The 22,518-nt window shown below is 43.8% G+C and overlaps 1 protein-coding gene across 1 annotated transcript in view; it reads left to right on the top strand.

The window, feature by feature from the left end:
- The first annotated feature begins 9,954 nt into the window (after positions 1 to 9,954).
- LOC126166685 (heparan-alpha-glucosaminide N-acetyltransferase-like) overlaps positions 9,955 to 22,518 on the top strand; it is a 113,352-nt gene continuing 100,788 nt past the window's right edge. Inside the window, exon 1 of the mRNA XM_049920421.1 lies at positions 9,955 to 10,251. Within this exon, the coding sequence (XP_049776378.1) occupies positions 10,114 to 10,251 (138 nt within the window). The 5' untranslated portion in view covers positions 9,955 to 10,113. The remainder of the gene's footprint in view (positions 10,252 to 22,518) is intronic.

Raw genomic sequence — 22,518 nt, 5'->3', positions numbered from 1 at the left:
AGGTGATATAATTTTAAGAGGTACTAGACATTAGCTAATTGTTTTTGCTGTATGTAGAATGGCTCAAGTGATTTCAAAAAATAATTTTACCACAAACCACCCAAATCATTTTAAAATCCACCATACTCCGCACCAGCCAGTAGATACAAAATCTGCACACTAGACAGGTACTCAAAACCACCAAATTCGGTGGGAAAAATCACTAACTTCGCAATAGTTATCCAGAGTTCAGACCACAGCCACCCACACCACACTGACCGAAAGATCAACAAATTCAACCCAATAAAAAAAATTAAAAAAAATATAAACTAACGAACATCTACTTGTCTACGTTTCGATGTCATTTTTTTGAAAATCTGACAAATACAAACAAAAAGCACAATTAAAAACCATTTGAACAGCGCATTCTATTGTGTCTGATTCGACAAACCATACGACAATTCACCATGTGTACAGCAGTGCGGCCCGCGCAGTCGCAAACCGCACACTCGTATCGGGCGGGCGGGTGGCGTTTTGTTGGGATTGTTTGGGGGAAGAGACCAAACTGCGAGGTCATCGGTCTCATTGGATTAGGGAAGGACGGGGAAGGAAATCGGCCGTGCCCTTTCAAAGGAACCATCCCGGCATTTGCCTGGAGCGATTTAGGGAAGTCACGGAAAACCTAAATCAGGATAGCCGGACGCGGGATTGAACCGTCGTCCTCCAGAATGCGAGTCCAGTGTGCTAACCACTGAGGGCGGTGGCGGTGGCAGTTGTGTGCGTGTATGTACCTGCCTACCGAATGGGTGGCGCGCGATTTAAAAACTAGCCACATAAGCACCTTCGTGGAGAAATGTAGAATTTGAAAACATACTACACCTACTTATAATGGATTACTTAACAAGAGATGAAAATTGTCTGTAGATAGTATAGAACTAAGACAGTAGGATAATATCAAGTTTTATTTGACATTTATCACGGGTGCAATCAGATGATTCTGAGGGGGGGGGGGGGGGGAGAGACTTGATCCTCTTACCACCCCCCAGTCCTGAATCCGCTGCTGTGCACGTGTATGTGAGTGTAACTCTTAAACAGCTTCTGAATCGATTGATCGATCGAAATGGGACTCACAGCATTTGAAAGGTATTTACTAAACTTAGGTTTCTTGAAAATTTCAACAAATCGATGGAGTAAGTTTTGAAAAAATACAAAAATGAAAATTAAAAGAATAATTTTTTAAAAATATCTTTCAAACGGCTCAGCTGATTGACTCCCAAATCTAATCAGCACTTAATGCCCCTAATCAGATCAAAATCGGTTGATTCGGACAAACGTTATCGCCCTTCAAGAATTTTCAAAAAAGTGGTTTTTCGAAGTAAATTTAAGATATCCTGAACAACTGACTTTTTTGTAAGGACACTATTTATAGTACTAAAGATACCGCGTCTAACGCCGTCAAAATCGGTTAATTCAGTTAGAAGATATTGCTACAAAGGTTTTCACAAAAGTGCCTCTTCAAAATAGCTTTCAAGTATATTTTTGAGGAGACATTACTTTTTTATACGAAGAAAACATCGACTGCCACAATTCAGTTAATCGATCGGTAAATATTGTTTTTTTTTAATTAAAAAGCGGTATTATTATTTTCCGAGCTCAAGGAGCTCGAAAACGAACAAAAAATTTCCAATTTTTGAGCTCGAAAATAGCGGGAAGCTTCAGAGGTTTTAAATTTTTTTCTGTTTCATTTCTCTCTATGAACTATTTTACATGCAGGTCGTAAACCAAGGAATAGTAGGTAGAGTAGAGCGTCCGCACAGGCTAGGGCGCGGCTGGCAAACGCCATCTCGGCTACATGGCCAGTCCGATCCTGTATAAAGTTACTTGTTGCACTGGAGAGCCAAAGAAACTGGTACATCTGCCTAATACCGTGTAGGGCCCCAGCGAGCGAGCGGAAGTGCCGCAACATGACGTGCATGGACTCGACTAATGTCTGAAGCAGTGCTGGAGGGAACTGACACCATGAATCCTGCAGGGCCGTTCATAAATCCGTAAGAGTACGAGGGGGTGGAGATCTCTTCTGAGCAGCACGTTACAAGGCATCCCAGATATGCTCAATAATGTTCATGTCTGGGGAGTCTGGTGGCTAGCGGAAGTGCTTAAACTCAGAAGAGTGTTCCTGGAGCCACTCTGTAGCAATTCTGGACGTGTGGGGTGTCGCATTGTCCTGCAGGAATTGTCCAAGTCCGCCGGAATGCACAATGGACATGAGTGGATCCAGGTGATTAGACAGGATGCTTATGTACGTGTCACCTGTCAGAGTCGTATCTGGACATATAAGGGGTCCAATATCACTCCAACTGACCATGCTCCACACCATTATAGAGCCACAACCAGCTTGAACATTCCGCTGCTGATGGTCCATGGATTCATGAGCTTGTCTCCACACCCATACACGTCCATCCGCCGGATGCAATTTGAAACGAGACTCCAGTCATCACACTCCAATGTCGGTGCTGACGAGCCCAGGCGAGGCGTAAAGCTTTGTGTCGTGCAGTCATCAAAGGTAAACGAGTAGGCCCTTGGCTCCGAAAGTCCGTATTGATGATGTTTCGTTAAATGGTTCACACGCTGAAACTTGTTGATGGCCCAGCATTGAAATCTGCAGCAATTTGCGGCAAGGTTGTACTTCTGTCACGTTGAATGATTCCTTTCAGTCTTCGTTGGTTCGTTCTTACAGGATCTTTTTCCGGTTGCAACGATGTCGGAGATTTTATGTTTTATCGGATTCCTGATATTCTCACTTGTGATATTGTCGTACAGTTTTTTAGCGCTGTAAACTGAAATTTTTCTGTTTTGAGTTCGCTCTGAGAGGTTAGCTTCAACGCTTAATCGCAGTCGTGAGTACTTCTCACTTAAGTACAGTCGTCCGGTCCCGTGAACTGCGTTTGGGAGGCGGGAAAAACACGAAAAAACCATTATCTAGCTCTAGTTTCTGCATTTAGTACTACATATTTACTCTTCAGTTATACAGAAATGGTAATATATGTACAAAATATTGTTTTGGTGCTGTGGAAAAGGCCTATTCATATTGCACTCGAAATTCTGATCAATATTTACAGTGGCACATATCGAAATACACTGAAGAGCCAAGGAAAATGGTACACCTACCTAACATCGTGTAGGTCCCCCGCGAGCATGGATTCATGAGCTTGTCTCCATACCCATACATGTCCATCAGCCGGATGCAATTTGAAACTAGACTCGTCCGACCAGGCAACATGTTTCCAGTCACAACAGTCTGATGGTTCAAATGGCTCTGACCACTATGGGGCTTAACATCAGTCCCCCAGAACTTAGAAGTACTTAACAACAGTCTGATGTGTGGGAATCTTTTGACACTTCGAAATTAAACACATATCAAGTTTGTATTTGCCACACACTTCTTTATTTCAAACATATTGCTCTTATCAAATTAACTGTAGCAACTATTAGACAAAGTTCCAAAATTTGCTTAACCAACTTTCATTAAATAAAACAATATTTATAAAATTATTATTAATAAAATATAACTGCCATAACTAAACCTCACATACTGTTTTTCGTGTAATTCACAACATTACTCTAAAACTACTTCCATAACAAATGGGGTGCATTAAGTCCAACAAATATAGATCTTTCAAAATTTGCCTAGCCAACTTTCACATAATTAAAACAATACTCATAAAACCACAATTAATCAAATCACAAACATGCTTCACTTAACATAGAAACTGGTTTTCATGTAACTCAGGATCCAGCAAAGAACATTAATCCAATTAAGTCCAATAAGCTCAGATCTTTCCAAAATTGGTCTTAAAATTTCTGACAATTTAACAATATTATAATACATTCAATATAATAATAACATATGAAATCGCCTTAACATGGGTCCATCCCAAGTTTATGATAAATTGGTTATGGAAGCGAGCAATCCGAAAGGTTCTAACAGATGCAGGAGATGCACGGACCAGAAGGTGAAATAAAAATATAGTCAACTTTGATCAACAAGTAACCTTGCGGAAAACCACAATGCTCCACCGGCAAGATGGAAATGCCGCACGTTAACAACGTAACTATAGACACCGAGCCAGGTCCTTAATTTTCACTCTTCCACCGTAATACCCTGATCGGAGCTTGCGCGCGTCGACCACCGCCAATTATCTGGAACATAAACACGTCAGTGGCAGACAACATTCTGACACAACAGATACACAAGGATATTAACCCAACAGTTATCAATAAACTTTAATTCTACGTGGCAGAAATGAACCTTAGGAGACTTAACATATGTGACAGTGGCTCTTAAGATTTGATTAGGCAACCTCTAAAACAACAAATAAAATAATAAAATAGAAAAGGAATTAGGGAAAATATTTCGGCCCGCTTCTGAACGCCAGGCACAAACTTACGTACCACTTGGTATGCATTAAATACGGCTTCATGCTTATTGATTGTGCGCCACTAGCACTCCCTTTAACTACCGTCAACATATCAGGCAGCAAGATCAAGGGTAACTGAAACAGCCAAGTTAGTTTTCAGTGCACAGGGGTATCCAATTATCATAAACAGAGCCCATGGATGAACACTTCAACGGCTCCATTTCATTGACTTTGAATCACATGCAGGAGACAAGAAGGAAATGTGTCTTTCACATATCCAAGAAACCCCAATCACCGCCTGCACCTCTGTCACATAGAATGATTCTCTTCAGGCATCGTTGACCCTGTTCTTTCAGGATCTTTTACCAGTCACGGCGATGTCGGAGATTTGATGTTTTACGAGATTCCCAATATTCACGGTACACTCGTGAAATTGTCGCACGGGAAAATCCACACTTCATCGCTACCTCGGAGAAGCTGTGTCCCATCGCTCTTGCGCCGACTGTAACACCACGTTCAGGTTCACTTAAATCTTGATAACCTGCCATTGACCGGCCGAGGTGGCCGAGCGATTCTAGGCGCTACAGTCTGGAACCGTGCGACCGCTAGGTCGCAGGTTCGAATCTTGCCTCAGGCATGGATGTGTGTGATGTCCTTAGGTTAGCTAGGTTTCAGTAGTTCTAAGTTCTAGGGGACTGATGACCTCAGAAGTCCCATAGTGCTCAGAGCCATTTGAACCATAACCTGCCATTTTAGCAGCAGTAACCGATCTAATAACTGCGGCGCCAGGCACTTGTATGATACAGGTGTTGCCGACCACAGGGCCGTATTCTGCCCATTTACATATCTCTGTATTTGAATACGCATGCCTATACCAGTTTCTTTGGCGCTTCAGTGTATTTAAGTGTAGTTCCTTACTTGAAACTTGGTTGTTGAAGGTTACTGATGAACAGGTACTATCAGTGTTAAAATTAATGAGTATTCTCGACAGTGAATTACACAGAAAAAAATCTGCAAAACTGAAAGAGACCACATTTTGCGTCACCTCTCACACTCTGCAGACACACCTTACTTGAACGTTCCAAACATATTGGGACCGTGCACTTGCGAAACAAACAGCTTGTCTTACTCTTACTTTTTGGTGGACAAATGCGACATATCTTCCTTCTATCCAAGCAAGTTTGTTGTTTCATTTCCTAGATTCAACCAACAGAAAATCTCAGCTCTAGTGGAAGGTGTTTGTTCTCTATTCTTTCGCGCAGTGAAGGTTTGATCAGTTCTTTCGCCAGAGCTGTATAAAGTTCATTCTAATAAGTACAGTTAGCACTCATAACAAGAACACGGAAAAACACAGTCATGCGCCAGCGTCGTGTACGGCAGCTTGAACAATATTTACCACTCTTTTCAATCTACAGTATCAACACTGCCCTTTGTGTTGTCATAGGGGGCTATAGTTACAGATTTTTCATTTTCCCCATCATCTTCTACAGAGTGATCCAGTGTTGATATTATAATTACTGATCTTCCTTTTCTTAGATGCGTGGGAAATCAGCGTGATGTGTTTGGTAAATGCGTACAGCATTGTTCCAACTTAACATCCACGGGAAGGCAACAAAGACGCCGAAATTCTCTTACGGTCCTTTCAGATTGTTCCCAGTATGGTTAAACCATTTTTCCGTAGTACGTCTGCAAGTTCTATTGACACATACCATGTATCTGCGTTAATTTTTCGATTGCTATGTGCTATTGGCTTGCACAGTCAGAGGACAGCCTGAGTGGGAACGGCGTATTTGTTCTCGTCTGGCGTTAAGTCCTGGTCCATCGGAACCTTTTCCTAAGTAGAGACAGGTGTCGAAGACATAATTACTCTTACAACCGGCGAGGCATTGAAGCTTCAGGTCGTACTTCGCCTGTTTAGATGGAATATAAATTCTGAACTTACAGCGTCCTCTAAAGCCGATTCGCATTTCATCAATTGTAGCATTAGCCCCAAGAATATAGAACTGCTGTGAATTTTTATTGAAAATATATAGAATGTTTGTTATACACTACTGGCCATTAAAAGAAGATGACGTGCTACAGACGCTAAATTTAACTGAGAAGAAGAAGATGCTGTGATATGCAAATGATTAGCTTTTCAGAGCATTCACACAAGGTTGGCGCCGGTGGCGACACCTACAACGTGCTGACATGAGGAAAGTTTCCAACCGATTTCTCATACACAAACAGCAGTTGACCGGCGTTGCCTGGTGAAACGTTGTTGTGATGCCTCGTGTAGGGAGGAGAAATGCGTACCATCACGTTTCCGACTTTGATAAAGGTCGGATTGTAGCCTATCGCGATTGCGGTTTATCGTATCGCGACATTGCTGCTCGCGTTGGACGAGATCCAATGACTGTTAGCAGAATATGGAATCGGTGGGTTCAGAAGGGTAATACGGAACGCCGTGCTGGATCCCAACGGCCTCGTGTCACTTGCAGTCGAGATAACAGGCATCTTATCCGCATGGCTGTAACGGATCGTGCAGCCACGTCTCGATCCCTGAGTCAACAGATGGGAACGTTTGCAAGACAACAACCATCTGCACGAACAGTTCGACGACGTTTGCAGCAGCATGGACTATCAGCTCGGAGACCATGACTGCGGTTACCCTTGACGCTGCCGGCCGGAGTAGCCGAGCGGTCCTAGGCGCTACAGTCTGGAACCGCACGACCGCTACGATCGCAGGTTCGAATCCTGCCTCTGGCATGGATGTGTGTGCTGTCCTTAGGTTAGTTAGGTTTAAGTAGTTCTAAGTTCTAGGGGACTGATGACCTCAGAAGTTAAGTCCCATAGTGCTCAGAGCCATCTGAACCCTTGACGCTGCATCACAGACAGGAGCGCCTGCGATGGTGTACTGAACGACGAACCTGGGTGCACGAATGGCAAAACGTCACTTTTTCGGATGAATCCAGGTTATGTTTACAGCATCATGATGGTCGCATCCATGTTTGGCGACACCGCGATGAATGCACATTGGAAGCGTGTATTCGTTATCGCCATACTGGCGTATCACCCGGCGTGATGGTATGGGGTGCCATTGGTTACACGTCTCGGTCACCTCTTGTTCGCATTGACGGCACTTGGAACAGTGGACGCTACATTTCAGATGTGTTACGACCTGTGGCTCTTCCCTTCATTCGATACCTGCGAAACCCTGCATTTCAGCAGGATAATGCATGACCGCATGTTGCAGGCTCTGTATGGGCCTTTCTGGATACAGAAAATGTTCGACTGCTGCCCTGGCCAGCACATTCTCCAGATCTCTCACCAATTGAAAACGTCTGGTCAGTGGTGGCCGAGGAACTGGCTCGTCACAATGGGTCAGTCACTACTCTTGATGAACTGTGGTATCGCGTTGAAGCTGCATGGGCAGCTGTATGTGTACACGCCATCCAAGCTCTGTTTGACTCAATGCGCAGGCGTATCAAGGCCGTTGTTACGGCCGGAGGTGGTTGTTCTGGGTATTGATTTTTCAGGATCCATGCACCCAAATTGCGTGAAAATGTAATCACATGTCAGTTCTAGTATAATATATTTGTCCAATGAATACCCGTTTATCACCTGCACTTCTTCTTGGTGTAGCAATTTTAATGGCCAGTAGCGTAGCAACTGCAGGATCAGAAAGCTTACGTAACTCCTTGTCGTCAAGGTTGCAATACCTCAGGCAGTTGAGAATTGCAGCAAAGCTTGCTGATGAAGGTGATACGGAAAATATCACGGCCAATCGCATCGGCACAAAAGAGAGAACGTATGTCTTCGTTACTCGCGTTGATTACAGTAGTGTAGATTAGAAGGCCGATACAACTCTTCACTTCAGACATTGTACAGGGTCCGACTTGTGTTCTCTGCGTATTCCTGCACTTTCTTCGAATTTTTTCAAGTTTTTTATTTGCCCATGTGAGTAAGCATCACTGACAATGTAGCTCCAAGCGGTGAGTGGGTTGACCTGTGATTGTGTTCTGAAATAGTATCGAAGTGTTGGTATCATCAATATATTACGAGCTGCAATTCTGATATTCCTGTTTCGTTCTACTACCGACCACCTGGACCTTGCTATAGAAGTATTTCTAGCACGTTCCTCATCTTCTCGCTTTCTGATTCTCCTTCAACCGTTTCCTCGACACTTTCACGCTCGCCAGACACGCTGGATTCCGTATCATGTTCACTGTGAATAAAATCACCATCCCCTACGGCAGAAAATTCAAAGCCGGATATGTCACTCCCTACTTCATCGATAATTCTTGAAAGCCTTTCTTTAAATTACGGATCGTCTGCTCTCACATACGATGGACCAGGTTTACCTGACACAGTTCCAGAGTTATTGTCACCCCCAATGCGAAGAACTAAGCAAACAAACAAACTCAACGAACAAGAATAATATTGTCCGTCATCGACTTACGCCAAAACAGTCGTGCGATTCCCTGAACGTTGTTCGAGCGAAACGAGAGCAAAAATAGCACTTTCGATAATGGCTACCATTGCAACAAGCAGCAGACTGCTAGTATGGAAGCTGCTGGGCTTTTCGGATACATTGTGCATCACGAGGCTGCACATCGTTCAGTCATTGGGCACTTAAAATCGCTGTAGGCAGAGAATCTCGCATTACAGTCATACCTCGCGGCGGCCGCTTCCAGCATTGTTCCGCATTACACATGGACAAACAGTACTTGTGAAGTGGCTCTCCGTGTTCGTGTGTAATCTTCAGCCGAGCTGTAGCTGGCGGCCGACGTAGCAACGCTCTTGCAGTGACAGACGTCAACTATCAAGTAATTTTAATCGGACTATTGCGTTTTTGTTCGAATACGGAGAACGGAAGCACCGTTCCAGCTCACGTTATTTGTTACGACTATTCGAGGCACTTTCATTTGTTTATAAATTGGAATTTTGATTTGTTGGTTCAAAACTTGGATGTCGAGGAGAGAGACTTAATTGTGTGTAGTTGTACGACCTTGTTTCTTTTCTCTTGTCTATTACAGCCATAAAGTGCTAGGTAAGGCTTCTCGATTCGATTGTAATTGTCTTTAATTGTATCTTTATTTACACTTACAGCGTTTTTCTTCATGTAGTGTCGCATTTCTCTATCCTACATGATTTTACAATGAAATGAGCATACTTAAATGCATATCGCGTTTTCGGTTTTTCCACTTTTCTTTCCAATTATCAGTTATTCCCTATTATTTCCCTTACTTTCTTTTGTGCGACACCGGGACATTGCGCTAATCTCAATAGTTAGCCACTCGTGCAGTATAAGGTCGTAAAAACGGTTGGACAACTCGCATGTGATTGTATCCGTGCATTCTGAATCTAATGACTGAATCTTGATTAGAGAAATAACGCTTCGAACATAGAAAAACCCGTATAAATAAATATTATTTTCTTCCGTGAAACTGAAGGTAGCGAGATTTTGAAAGAAATGCGTAGTTCATTGCAACTGACACTATAGAAAATCTCAAAAATTTCGAGCAGCTGTCGCTAATGTTGGTCAGCCTGGTACACTCTGCTTGGTACAGTCACTGTGGCGTTGTGATGACAGTTGTGTCATGTGAAGTATCAATGATGGGTGACGCATAGATTTGTTTGTGTTGTTTGCACAGTAGCCTGTGATGTTCTTACATGTGATTTTGTGAGTGTTTACCATTACTTTATGACGTGCAGTTGAAATTCTCTGTTAAGAATGGCGCAATTAAATATTTTAAACAGCGTTATAAACTGCAATACTTCTGTGCTGAACATTGATGAAGCATGCCTCGTCGTGAATTCTGCAGCGGAGAACAACATTCAGCTTTGGGCTCAATCTGAAGAATGTGTTTCGGTAAGATAAAAGTATTAAACAACATTACTTCACATATACTCTTGAACGACAGAAAACCGTTTGAGTTAAATTACAAAATTGTTCGCTGCATGCTGTGGATGCCACATTGTGCCTTGATTAAACTGTTGCTGAGTCATCACCACCTCGTAAATAATGCTATGAAGAACAACAGTAGCAACTGCGCAGTGAAAGACAAACGGGCTTTTGTTCACTATTTGACAAAACAAACACAAACGAATATTTATCTTGTGCAGCACAAGAAAAACAAAAGTGTCAGGTTCTAACTATCACTGTTATAATTTCGAAGTACCTTACCCACTCAAGAAAAACGAAAGCTTAAAAGAATAATGTTATTTCATTTCAAATATAGCTAACTGTGAGCTATCCAGAAATACAATATTGTAAATACGCTATTATTTGATGCTTAAAAAAATGTGCCAATAGAACTTAAAATTATCGAAGAATCAAATAGCTCAAATGCCTCAATTCAAATGAAAACTTTTGGGATACTGGTATAGGAGAGAACTTATTAAACTTGCACAGAAAATTGTAATATAAATAATTGTAAAATAGAGACAAACTAATTGTGACATGGTTACAGATGTTTTTATCAACCCAAAGGTTGATCTCTACACCACAGTGCCTTACTGGACATAGCTGTATTGGGGATAGTATCTCTCACCTTCCTCTGACCTTTAAACTGACTTATTCACCCAGTTATAGAGATATTTCCAGTTTAATGTGGATTCCAGAACACTGTGCAATTCGCCAGTTTCCACATAACAACCACTGCTAGCAGTGAAAAAAGTAATAAGTGACTGATTAAAATTCTACAGGGATTGAATTCATGACCCTCAGATTTGTAGTTTGACACAAAATCACTGCTACCCTGAGACTGACTGGAAATACTTGTTCATCAATAAGAGAGATATTCTGTTTATGTTGGTAGTTGAGAAGACAATTGATATTAAAGGATTCCTATTCAGTTATATATTCCTGTGGATTATAAACAAGATCTCTGCCAGCGCATTGTCCACTTATGACAACATATTGTTGTACCTAGATGAGATGTAGAAGAAGGCACAAGCATGTAAACTTTATTAGGTAATGAAAAATGCTGCTGTCCAGTTAGGTATTTGAATGTTGATGGCTTCACTTCTTTTATATCATTTGTTTACATTAGCCAGTAGGGTGATTGGTATGACAAGGCTGGGTGAGAAAAGGTTGTTAAGTCAGCCATCCTACATGTTTTGTGTGTATCACCAATCAGAGTTCTCTTCAGTACCTACCTCATTAGATTTGATATTTGTTTCCTGCATGATGTGTCGGGGTTGCTAATACAAAATTTAATCTGTCATTTAACACTACTAAACTATAAGCCAGTGTTGGGCTGGAAAAAATGAATCTTCTAAGAACTAGCACACAAGCGTCAGTTTCACATTTGTGACAACCGAGGAGATCAACCAGGGAAGATTCCGTATCCAGTCCTGACATTTGCTTCATGTTGTTGTTGTTGTTGTTGTTGTCTTCAGTCCTGAGACTGGTTTGATGCAGCTCTCCATGCTACTCTATCCTGTGCAAGCTTCTTCATCTCCCAGTACCTACTGCAACCTACATCCTTCTGAATCTGCTTAGTATATTCATCTCTTGGTCTCCCCCTGCGATTTTCACCCTCCACGCTGCCTTCCAATACTAAATTGGTGATCCCTTGATGCCTCAGAACATGTCCTACCAACCGATCCCTTCTTCTGGTCAAGTTGTGCCACAAACTTATCTTCTCCCCAATCCTATTCAATACTTCCTCATTAGTTATGTGATCTACCCATCTAATCTTCAGCATTCTTCTGTAGCACCACATTTCAAAAGCTTCTATTCTCTTCTTGTCCAACTATTTACCGTCCATGTTTCACTTCCATACATGGCTACACTCCATACAAATACTTTCAGAAATGACTTCCTGACACTTAAATCTATACTCGATGTTAACAAATTTCTCTTCTTCAGAAACGCTTTCCTTGCCATTGCCAGTCTACATTTTATATCCTCTCTACTTCGACCATCATCAGTTATTTTGCTCCCCAAATAGCAAAACTCCTTTACTACTTTAAGTGTCTCATTTCCTAATCTAATACCCTCAACATCACCCGACTTAATTCGACTACATTCCATTATCCTCGTTTTGCTTTTGTTGATGTTCATCTTATATCCTCCCTTCAAGACACCATCCATTCCGTTCAACTGCTCTTCCAAGTCCTTTGCTGTCTCTGACAGACTTACAATGTCATCGGCGAACCTCAAAGTTTTTATTTCTTCTCCATGGATTTTAATACCTACTCCAAAATTTTCTTTTGTTTCCTTTACTGCTTGCTCAATATACAGATTGAATAACATTGGGGAGAGGCTACAACCCTGTCTCACTCCCTTCCCAACCGCTGCTTCCCTCTCATGCCCCTCGACTCTTATAACTGCCATCTGGTTTCTGTACAAATTGTAAATAGCCTTTTGCTCCCTGTATTTTACCCCTGCCACCTTCAGAATTTGAAAGAGAGTATTCCAGTCAACATTGTCAAAAGCTTTCTCTAAGTCTACAAATGCTAGAAACGTAGGTTTGCCTTTCCTTAATCTTTCTTCTAAGATAAGTCGTAAGGTCAGTATTGCCTCACGTGTTCCAGTATTTCTACGGAATCCAAACTGATCTTCCCCGAGGTCGGCTTCTACTAGTTTTTCCATTCGTCTGTAAAGAATTTGTGTTAGTATTTTGCAGCTGTGGCTTATTAAACTGATTGTTCGGTAATTTTCACATCTGTCAACACCTGCTTTCTTTGGGATTGGAATTATTACATTCTTCTTGAAGTCTGAGGGTATTTCGCCTGTTTCATACATCTTGCTCACCAGATGGTAGAGTTTTGTCAGGACTGGCTCTCCCAAGGCCGTCAGTAGTTCCAATGGAATGTTGTCTACTCCGGGGTCCTTGTTTCGACTCAGGTCTTTCAGTGCTCTGTCAAACTCTTCACGCAGTATAGTATCTCCCATTTCATCTTCATCTACATCCTCTTCCATTTCCATAATATTGTCCTCAAGTACATCGCCCTTGTATAGACCCTCTATATACTCCTTCCACCTTTCTGCTTTCCCTTCTTTGCTTAGAACTGGGTTTCCATCTGAGCTCTTGATGTTCATACAAGTGGTTCTCTTATCTCCAAAGGTCTCTTTAATTTTCCTGTTGGCAGTATCTATCTTACCCCTAGTGAGATAAGCCTCTACATCCTTACATTTGTCCTCTAGCCATCCCTGCTTAGCCATTCTGCACTTCCTGTCGATCTCATTTTTGAGACGTTTGTATTCCTTTTTGCCTGCTTCATTTACTGCATTTTTATATTTTCTCCTTTCATCAATTAAATTCAATATTTCTTCTGTTACCCAAGGATTTCTACTAGCCCTCGTCTTTTTATCTACTTGATACTTTGCTGCCTTCACCACTTCATCCCTCAAAGCTACCCATTCTTCTTCTACAGTATTTCTTTCCCCCATTCCTTTCAATTGTTCCCTTATGCTCTCCTTGAAACTCTGTACAACCTCTGGTTCTTTCAGTTTATCCAGGTCCCATCTCCTTAAATTCCCACCTTTTTGCAGTTTCTTCAGTTTTAATCTACAGATCATAACCAGTAGATTGTGGTCAGAGTCCACATCTGCCCCTGGAAATGTCTTACAATTTAAAACCTGGTTCCTAAATCTCTGTCTTACCATTATATAATCTATCTGATACCTTTTAGTATCTCCAGGGTTCTTCCATGTATACAACCTTCTATCATGATTCTTAAACCAAGTGTTAGCTATGATTAAGTTGTGCTCTGTGCAAAATTCTACCAGGCGGCTTCCTCTCTCATTTCTTAGCCCCAATCCATATTCACCTACTACGTTTCCTTCTCTCCCTTTTCCTACACTCGAATTCCAGTCACCCATGACTATTAAATTTTCATCTCCCTTCACTATCTGAATAATTTCTTTTATTTCATCATACATTTCTACAATTTCTTCGTCATCTGCAGAGCTAGTTGGCATATAAACTTGTACTACTGTAGTAGGTGTGGGCTTTGTATCTATCTTGGCCACAATAATGCGTTCACTGTGCTGTTTGTAGTAGCTTACCCGCATTCCCATTTTCCTATTCATTATTATACCTACTCCTGCATTACCCCTATTTGACTTTGTGTTTATAACCCTGTAGTCACCTGACCAGAAGTCTTGTTCCTCCTGCCACCGAACTTCACTAATTCCCACTATATCTAACTTTAACCTATCCATTTCCCTTTTTAAATTTTCTAACCTACCTGCCCGATTAAGGGATCTGACATTCCACGCTTCGATCTGTAGAACGCCAGTTTTCTTTCTCCTGATAATGACGTCCTCTTGAGTAGTCCCCGCCCGGAGATCCGAATGGGGGACTATTTTACCTCCGGAATATTTTACCCAAGAAGATGCCATCATCATTTAATCATACAGTAAAGCTGCATGCCCTCGGGAAAAATTACGGCCATAGTTTCCCCTTGCTTTCAGCCGTTCGCAGTACCAGCACAGCAAGGCCGTTTTGGTTATTGTTACAAGGCCAGATCAGTCAATCATCCAGACTGTTGCCCCTGCAACTACTGAAAAGGCTGCTGCCCCTCTTCAGGAACCACACGTTTGTCTGGCCTCTCAACAGATACCCCTCCGTTGTGGTTGTACCTACGGTACGGCTATCTGTATCGCTGAGGCACGCAAGCCTCCCCACCAACGGCAAGGTCCATAGTTCATGGGGGGGGGGGGGGGGGTGTTAATAGCCATAAAGAAAATATTTTGTTGAGTCACATAGAGGAGAAAAAAATATGGATTGCTGCTCTCTGAGCCAAATTGCATGCAGTATTCTGAGTCACTTTGCTTCCTCCTTGACTAAATGTATTATGGGTAAGCCAGAGATCGTTGTTGTTGTTGTTGTTTTGGTGGTGGTGGTGTGGTCTTCAGTACAAAGACTAGTTTGATACATCTCTCAATGGTAATCTGTCCAATTTTAAACCTCACTGCATAACTACCACCACCTACATTCATTTGAACTTGCTTACTGTATTCAAGCCTTGTTCCCCCTCTGCAGTTTGCACCACCACACACTTCCGTGCATTACCAAACTCTGTATATCTTGATGCCTTAGGATGTGCCCCATTATTCAGTCACTTTTTTTAGTCATGTTGTACCGTAAATTTCCCTTTTCCCCATTCCGGTTCAGTATCTCATCATTTGTTTTTGATATACCCATCTAATCTTCATCATTTATTTGTAGCACCACATTTCAAAATCTTCTATCTTCTACTTGCCTGAATTGTCCATTGCCTGCATTTCTCTTCCATATGAGGGTACACTCCAGACAAATGCCTTCAGGAAAGACTTCCTAATACTTACATGTACATTAGATGTTAACAAATTCCTGGTTTGCAGAAGTGCTTTTCGTGCTATTGTACCGAGCGAGGTGGCGCAGTGGTTAGACACTGGACTTGCATTCAGGAGGACGATGGTTCAATCCCACGTCCGACCATCCTGATTTAGGTTTTCCGTGATTTCCCTAAATCGCTCCAGGCAAATGCCGGGATGGTTCCTTTCAAAGGACACAGCCGACTTCCTTCCCCGTCCTTCCCTAATCTGATGAGACCGATGACCTCGCTGTCTGGTCTGCTTCCCCAAAACAACCCAACCCAACCAACATGCTATTTGTCAGTCTGCGTTCTGTATCTGACTGCTTTAGCTATCATCAGTTACTTTGCTGTCAAAATAGCAAAACTCGTCTATTACTTTTTGTGTCTCATTTCCTAATCCAATTTCCTCACCATCACCCAACTTACTTCTGCTACATGTCATTATTCTTGTTTTAATTTTATTGATCTTCATCTTATTATCTCTTTTCAGGACACTGTCTGTTTCATTGAAGTGCCCTCCCAAGTTCGTCACCATCTCTAACTCTGACTGTGGGATATAGTAGGGTTATCAGAAGTGAGCCTAAGAATTATGGCCAATAGAATTAAAGTTGGGGCCTTTTTGTTTTATTGGAGAGAGACAGAGCATGGAGGAAATTTACTTGTTTATTAAAAAACAAGGAATTTAAAAATAGTACTACAGATATTGAAGAAAGTTCAGATCAACTAGCAAGTATTTTGTTAACAATAAACAACAGTTTCTATGTAAATCATTCAGGTCTGCTCCAATATGTTTTGTGATAGGGAAGTAGAAGACCTCAATAAAGAGTTGAAGAAACAGATAAATGGCACAAAATCCTATTATGTAATGATGATGTAGAATTTTTGTTCTATAATAGGATTAATACTGATGACCAGCTCTTCAGTGAGAAAAATCAGTTGTGTTATCAAAACTGACAGGGGTCATTAGTAGAGTGTACAGCAACATGCAGGCTATGTTCTCAACATATTTTCCCAGATGAAACCACACTGAAAGTGGTCATGACCGGGACTAAATGCGATTAAAAATGGAACTGACTATATTTTATCAAAAAATAAAGCAATTATATGTGATGTGGCAGTCCTTCGCCACTGTAGAATTTCAATTGATTATAGCACAGAAATGTGCGTAGTGAAAACAGATACAAAGCTGGGAACAACCTAACTTTGCAGACAGGAAATTTCAAATTATTTTTATGGGAATTTATTTAGCAAGATTGAGATATGCAAGATACGTATGATAGCATATTCATGATCTCATACACACACATATGAAAGGGGTTATTATTTATTGGAAGTAGCAAAATTTGTTACAGGAAAACAGAAGAACAAAGATGTCAGCTAAAAAACGTAGGTATTGAAGAGAACAAGAGTTTAAAGGGAAAAATAGTAGGAAATTGGTAAAATGTGCTGGATAACCAAATTGTCTTTGAGGGAATGTGAGAATATACAACAAAAATTTGGCAAAACAAACATGTGAAAACTTGTGTTGCCTTGACAGAATATATTAACGGTTAACACTTATGTTTATGCCTGGAGGTGGTGATCTATAAAACTAATGCCTAATAAACCTTAAACGAAGTCCACAATTTAAATAAATGACAACTAACAGTACAATCAAATATGAAAACATATCTAGACTGAAATAACTACAACACACACACACACACACACACACACACACACACACACACACCATGATACCCATCTCGAAAATTGCTACATATGAACTTCAACTATCAACTACTGAACCAAACCACAAAATCATAAAAAGACCACTCCAACATGAATTTTGATACCCACATCCCAGAGAAAATTTTTACTTAAACAAACACACTACACTTCTTACACTGAAGAAAACAAGAACAGAAAAACATACTTACCATCCATATTCTGGTGACAAAGAAATCACACATACACACTAAAACGAAAAACAAAATAACAATTACTGAACCAGGAACCTCCAAATATTGTCATGCTGATGCCACCACATCGACTCATCCATGGTGTGAGAAGCAGTGTCTTCATTCATGAGGCCATATAACTAGAGAAATTTAATTATAACAGCCATATTGTTGCCCATAGCAGCAACTAACGAACAAGTAGTAGATTTTGCATCTGATCTGTACCCAGTATCAAACAAAAACACAAAAATTAAATCTCAGATTATTAACAGTACAACAATCTAACGATTCCAAAAGTAATAGCCAATAACTAATGACATCAAAGAAACTTGCTGACAGGCCAACAAAAACAAACTCCCAAAACACCAAATAGCACACAAGTTAAGCTCACTACTGTACTAACATAGCTCACAAACAATTTAGTAACACAAACATCCCTGGATAGAGTGTGCAGCCACTTGCTCCACCTCGCCATCTGCAAACACAATCCATTTCAAAGATGCCCTGCCACAGTAATGTCACACAACACAGTTACATCACAGGTTAATGCCCCAACAGATTGTCATGGAGTTTTTGTCCTTGTATGCAGGAAAATTTGAATAACACACAGCATTTTTCCATTGTTAACAAAGCGTGCTACTAAAAATTAATTTTATTTGCTAATTAAGTGTTATAAAGAAAATATTTCACTGTATAGTCTGCAACAAATATATTGGCTATTGTACACCTGCGCAAGGACTGGCTAATAGTATGGTATGACAAAAATCTTGATTGCTGCCATAATCTTCCAATACTGGCAATATTATCTTGACGTAGTCTTTCCTCACTGTTTCACAGATTCCTTTATGAAGCAGAGCTTTCAAGGATGGCAAAATGAGTCAGGTTATACATTAACAGCAGAGACCCCCTGCGGGTTCGGGGGTTAGAATAGGCCCGCGGTATTCCTGCCTGTCGTAAGAGGCGACTAAAAGGAGTCTCACATGTTTCGGCCTTATGTGATGGTCCCCTCTCGGGTTTGACCTCCATCTTTCTAAATTATTCCGAAGAGCGAGCCAATTGGGGAAGGGCGCCTTACATGGTGCACTGTATCCGTCGTGCAATTAGACCTTTAGCCGGCTTTCACGTCGTTGCAATGGTGTCCCGCTCATTTTCGATCTTTAGGGCGGGGATACGTCCCTGGGTGCGATTACCACGCTGCCCTCTGCAGTGTTTCTTTTAACTGCGACGACGACCTTGGACAGTTTTGCACCTAAGATCCAGCACGGTAGCCAGTCCGTTGTGGTGGGGCCGCCATGTACTCTCTTGGTTGTAGCCCCCTGACAACACAGGGATCGCTCTACTGATGCCTGCGCCGTTAACTCCCCACGTATGCCAAGGAGTAGATGCCTATCCTCCTGGGGTATCAGGACTCCCGGCAACGGCCATCCTGCCAGGTGGCCTTTGCTGTGGCTGGGTGGCGCCCGTGGGGAGGGCCCTTGGTCGGAGTAGGTGGCATCAGGGCGGATAACCCGCAATGAAGCGTGGTACATCATCTCTCGCTGGCGGCCAGCCGCCAGCAGTCTCTAAGCGTTCTCGGGCTCAATTTAATGCTCAGAAGTACGATCCGAAAACGTTCCCCTCCCTGGCCACGCCGTGGGAAGAGCGTAAGTCCCAGGATGGAGGTAACAGTTATTCGCCCCGATTCTTAGTTTGCACGAGAGCTGATGGGGAGTCTTTTCTCTCCACAAAGCCTCAGTTCTTCGTCGAGCATTTAGAGGACAAGTTTGGGGAGGTGGAGGGCTTGTCTAAAATGCGCTCTGGCTCAGTACTGATACAAACGGCATCCTCCGCCCAGTCACGCAGGTTACTTGCTTGTGACAAGTTGGGGGATGTTAACGTTACTATTACTCCACATAAGAGTTTAAATGTGGTCCAGGGTGTTATTTTCCATAGGGACCTCCTTTTGCAGTCTGATGACGAGCTGCGCGCCAACTTAGAACGTAGAGGTGTTCATTTCGTCCGGCGCGTTCATCGGGGTCCGAGGGACAATCAGGTTGCTACCGGTGCCTTCATCTTGGCCTTCGAGGGTGATACGTTACCGGAAAAGGTCAAGGTGATGGTCTACCGATGTGACGTCAAGCCCTATATCCCTCCCCCGATGCGGTGCTTCAAGTGCTGGAAGTTCGGCCATATGTCTTCCCGCTGCACTTCCAGCCTCACATGTCGAGATTGCGGACGCCCATCTCATCCCGATACTCCATGTGCCCCGCCTCCCATCTGCGTCAACTGCGGGGAGCACCATTCACCTTGCTCGCCAGACTGCAGAATATTCCAGAAAGAGCGCAAAATCATGGAATATAAGACCCTGGACCGACTGACTTATACTGAGGCCAAACGGAAATACGACTGATTACATCCAATGCGAATGACAACTTCCTACGCCGCTGCTACAACACCTGTGCTAGCCCCATCAGTTTCGCGCCTTCCGGCCGGATCGACGAGTGGTACAACTCCTCCTGCCCCCTTGCCAGTGGGGGGCTCTACCCACCGGGTTGCTCCTGTGCCACCTACCTCAGGAGCAACACCATCCCCCCCATCGGGGACGTCGGTCCCCGCTTCTAAGCCGGAGAAGTGTCCAACTTCTTCGGCTTCTCACGCTCGCAAGGGGTCCCTTGGGTCCCTCCCTTCCCAGGTTTCCACCGGCGGGAAGGCTGACGATCGACAGTGGCGTAAGTGCCCACAATCTGCAGGTCGAAGGGCTTCCCGATCCTCCTCAGTCCCGGAGACTGAATCGGTGAAGCCCTCCCAGCCAGTTAAACCCAAGGAGCAGCATGAGAAATCAAAGAAGAGCAGCTCTAAGCCCAAGGAACGCGCGGTGGTAGCCACCCCATCGCAACCTTCTCGCTCTGCGTCTGAGGACGAGATGGAGATTCTGGCGTCCGCTGAGGACCTCGATCTCGCCGGTCCCTCAGACGCCGTGAATAGCAATAGCACTAGCACGGGTGCTCAATCGGAGGCAGCAGGTGACCCAGCGGCGTAATCTGCCGTCCCAGTCCCGGCACGCCTTTCTCAGCCATGGACAAAACCATCCTCCAGTGGAACTGCAGCGGTTTTTTCCACCATCTAGCTGAGCTCCGCCAACTTATCAGCCTTCACCCTTTCCTCTGCATTGCTCTGCAGGAAACTTGGTTTCCAGCAATGCGCACCCCCGCCCTCCGTGGCTATCAGGGTTATTATAAGAACCGAGCAGCTTATGAAAGGGTGTCTGGTGGCGTCTGCATCTATGTCCTTAACTCTCTTCACAGCAAGTCTGTCCCTCTACAAACAGCTTTAGAGGCTGTCGCTGTTAGGGTGTGGACGCCGCAGGCTCTTACCGTCTGCAGTCTTTACCTTCCACCGGAGGGTGATGTCGCGCAGCATGTCCTGGCTGCACTGATAGCCCAATTGCCGCCACCTTTCTTATTACTGGGCGACTTTAACGCCAATAACCCTCTGTGGGGTGGGTCAGTGGCAACAGGTCGAGGCGCCACCGTTGAGCATTTACTGTCGCAGCTCGATCTCTCGATTTTGAATGATGGTGCCTCCACACACTTCAGTGTGGCGCATGGCACCTACTCCGCCATTGACCTTTCAATCTGTAGCCCTAGCCTCTTACCATCTGTCCACTGGAGTGTGCATGACGACCTGTGTGGTAGTGACCACTTTCCGATTTTTCTGTCACTACCACAGCGTCACTCTTCTGGGCGCCCTAGCAGATGGGCTATGAATAAGGCTGACTGGGACTTGTTCTCCTCCACTGCCGCTATTGAGCCTCTCTCAACTGATGCCATTGATGCGGTGGTTACATCGGTCACCGCCGGCATCGTCACTGCCGCCGAGTCTGCCATTCCCCGTTCTTCTGGGTGCCCTCGGCGGAGGGCTGTGCCTTGGTGGTCGCCTGAGATCGCTGAAGCGATTAAAGATCGCCGGCGGGCGCCCCAGCGTCACAAGCGACATCCCTCCATGGACCACCTTATCGCCTTCAAACGGCTGCGTGCGCGGGCCCGCCTCCTTATCCGCCAAGGCAAGAAGGAGTGCTGGGAGCGGTATGTGTCCACCATTGGACTCCATGTCACTCCATCGCAGGTCTGGGCCAAGATTCGACGGGTCTTTGGCTATCGGACCCCTGCCAGCGTCCCTGCGCTCTCACTGAATGGAGCAGTTTGTACTGACTCCGACGTCATTGCAAACCGCTTAGCAGAGCATTTTGCTATGAGTTCCGCTTCTGCGACTTACCCCCAGGCCTTCCGCTCCATTAAAGAGCGGATGGAACGTCGGAGCCTTTCTTTTCGCACCAACGCTTCTGAACCCTACAACGCTCCATTCAGAGAGTGGGAATTTCAGAGTGCCCTTGCCGCTTGCCCTGATACCGCTCCCGGGCCAGATCGCATCCACTGTCAGATGCTGCAACACCTTTCAGTGGACTGCAAGCGACGCCTCCTCGACCTTTACAACCGTCTCTGGGTCGAGGGTGAGTTTCCGTCGCAATGGCGGGAAAGTATTGTCATCCCCATTTTGAAACCTGGAAAGAACCCTCTGGAGGTGGACAGCTACCGTCCCATTAGTCTCACCAACGTTCTTTGCAAGTTGCTTGAACGGATGGTGAGCCGGCGCTTAAATTGGGTGCTGGAGTCTCGGGGCCTTCTGGCTCCGTCTCAGGGTGGGTTCCGTAAAGGCCGCTCCGCCACCGACAATCTGGTGAGCCTTGAGTCGGCCATCCGTACAGCCTTTGCCCGCCGTCAGCACCTGGTCGCTGTCTTTTTCGACATGCGGAAGGCGTACGATACGACATGGCGTCATCACATCCTTTCTACGCTTCATGGATGGGGTCTTCGGGGCCCTCTGCCGATCTTTATCAGAAATTT

The sequence above is a fragment of the Schistocerca cancellata genome, chromosome 1 (assembly GCF_023864275.1).
Source record: "Schistocerca cancellata isolate TAMUIC-IGC-003103 chromosome 1, iqSchCanc2.1, whole genome shotgun sequence".
Classification (NCBI taxonomy): Eukaryota; Metazoa; Arthropoda; class Insecta; order Orthoptera; family Acrididae; genus Schistocerca; species Schistocerca cancellata.
This window is presented reverse-complemented; position numbering and strand designations above follow the sequence as displayed.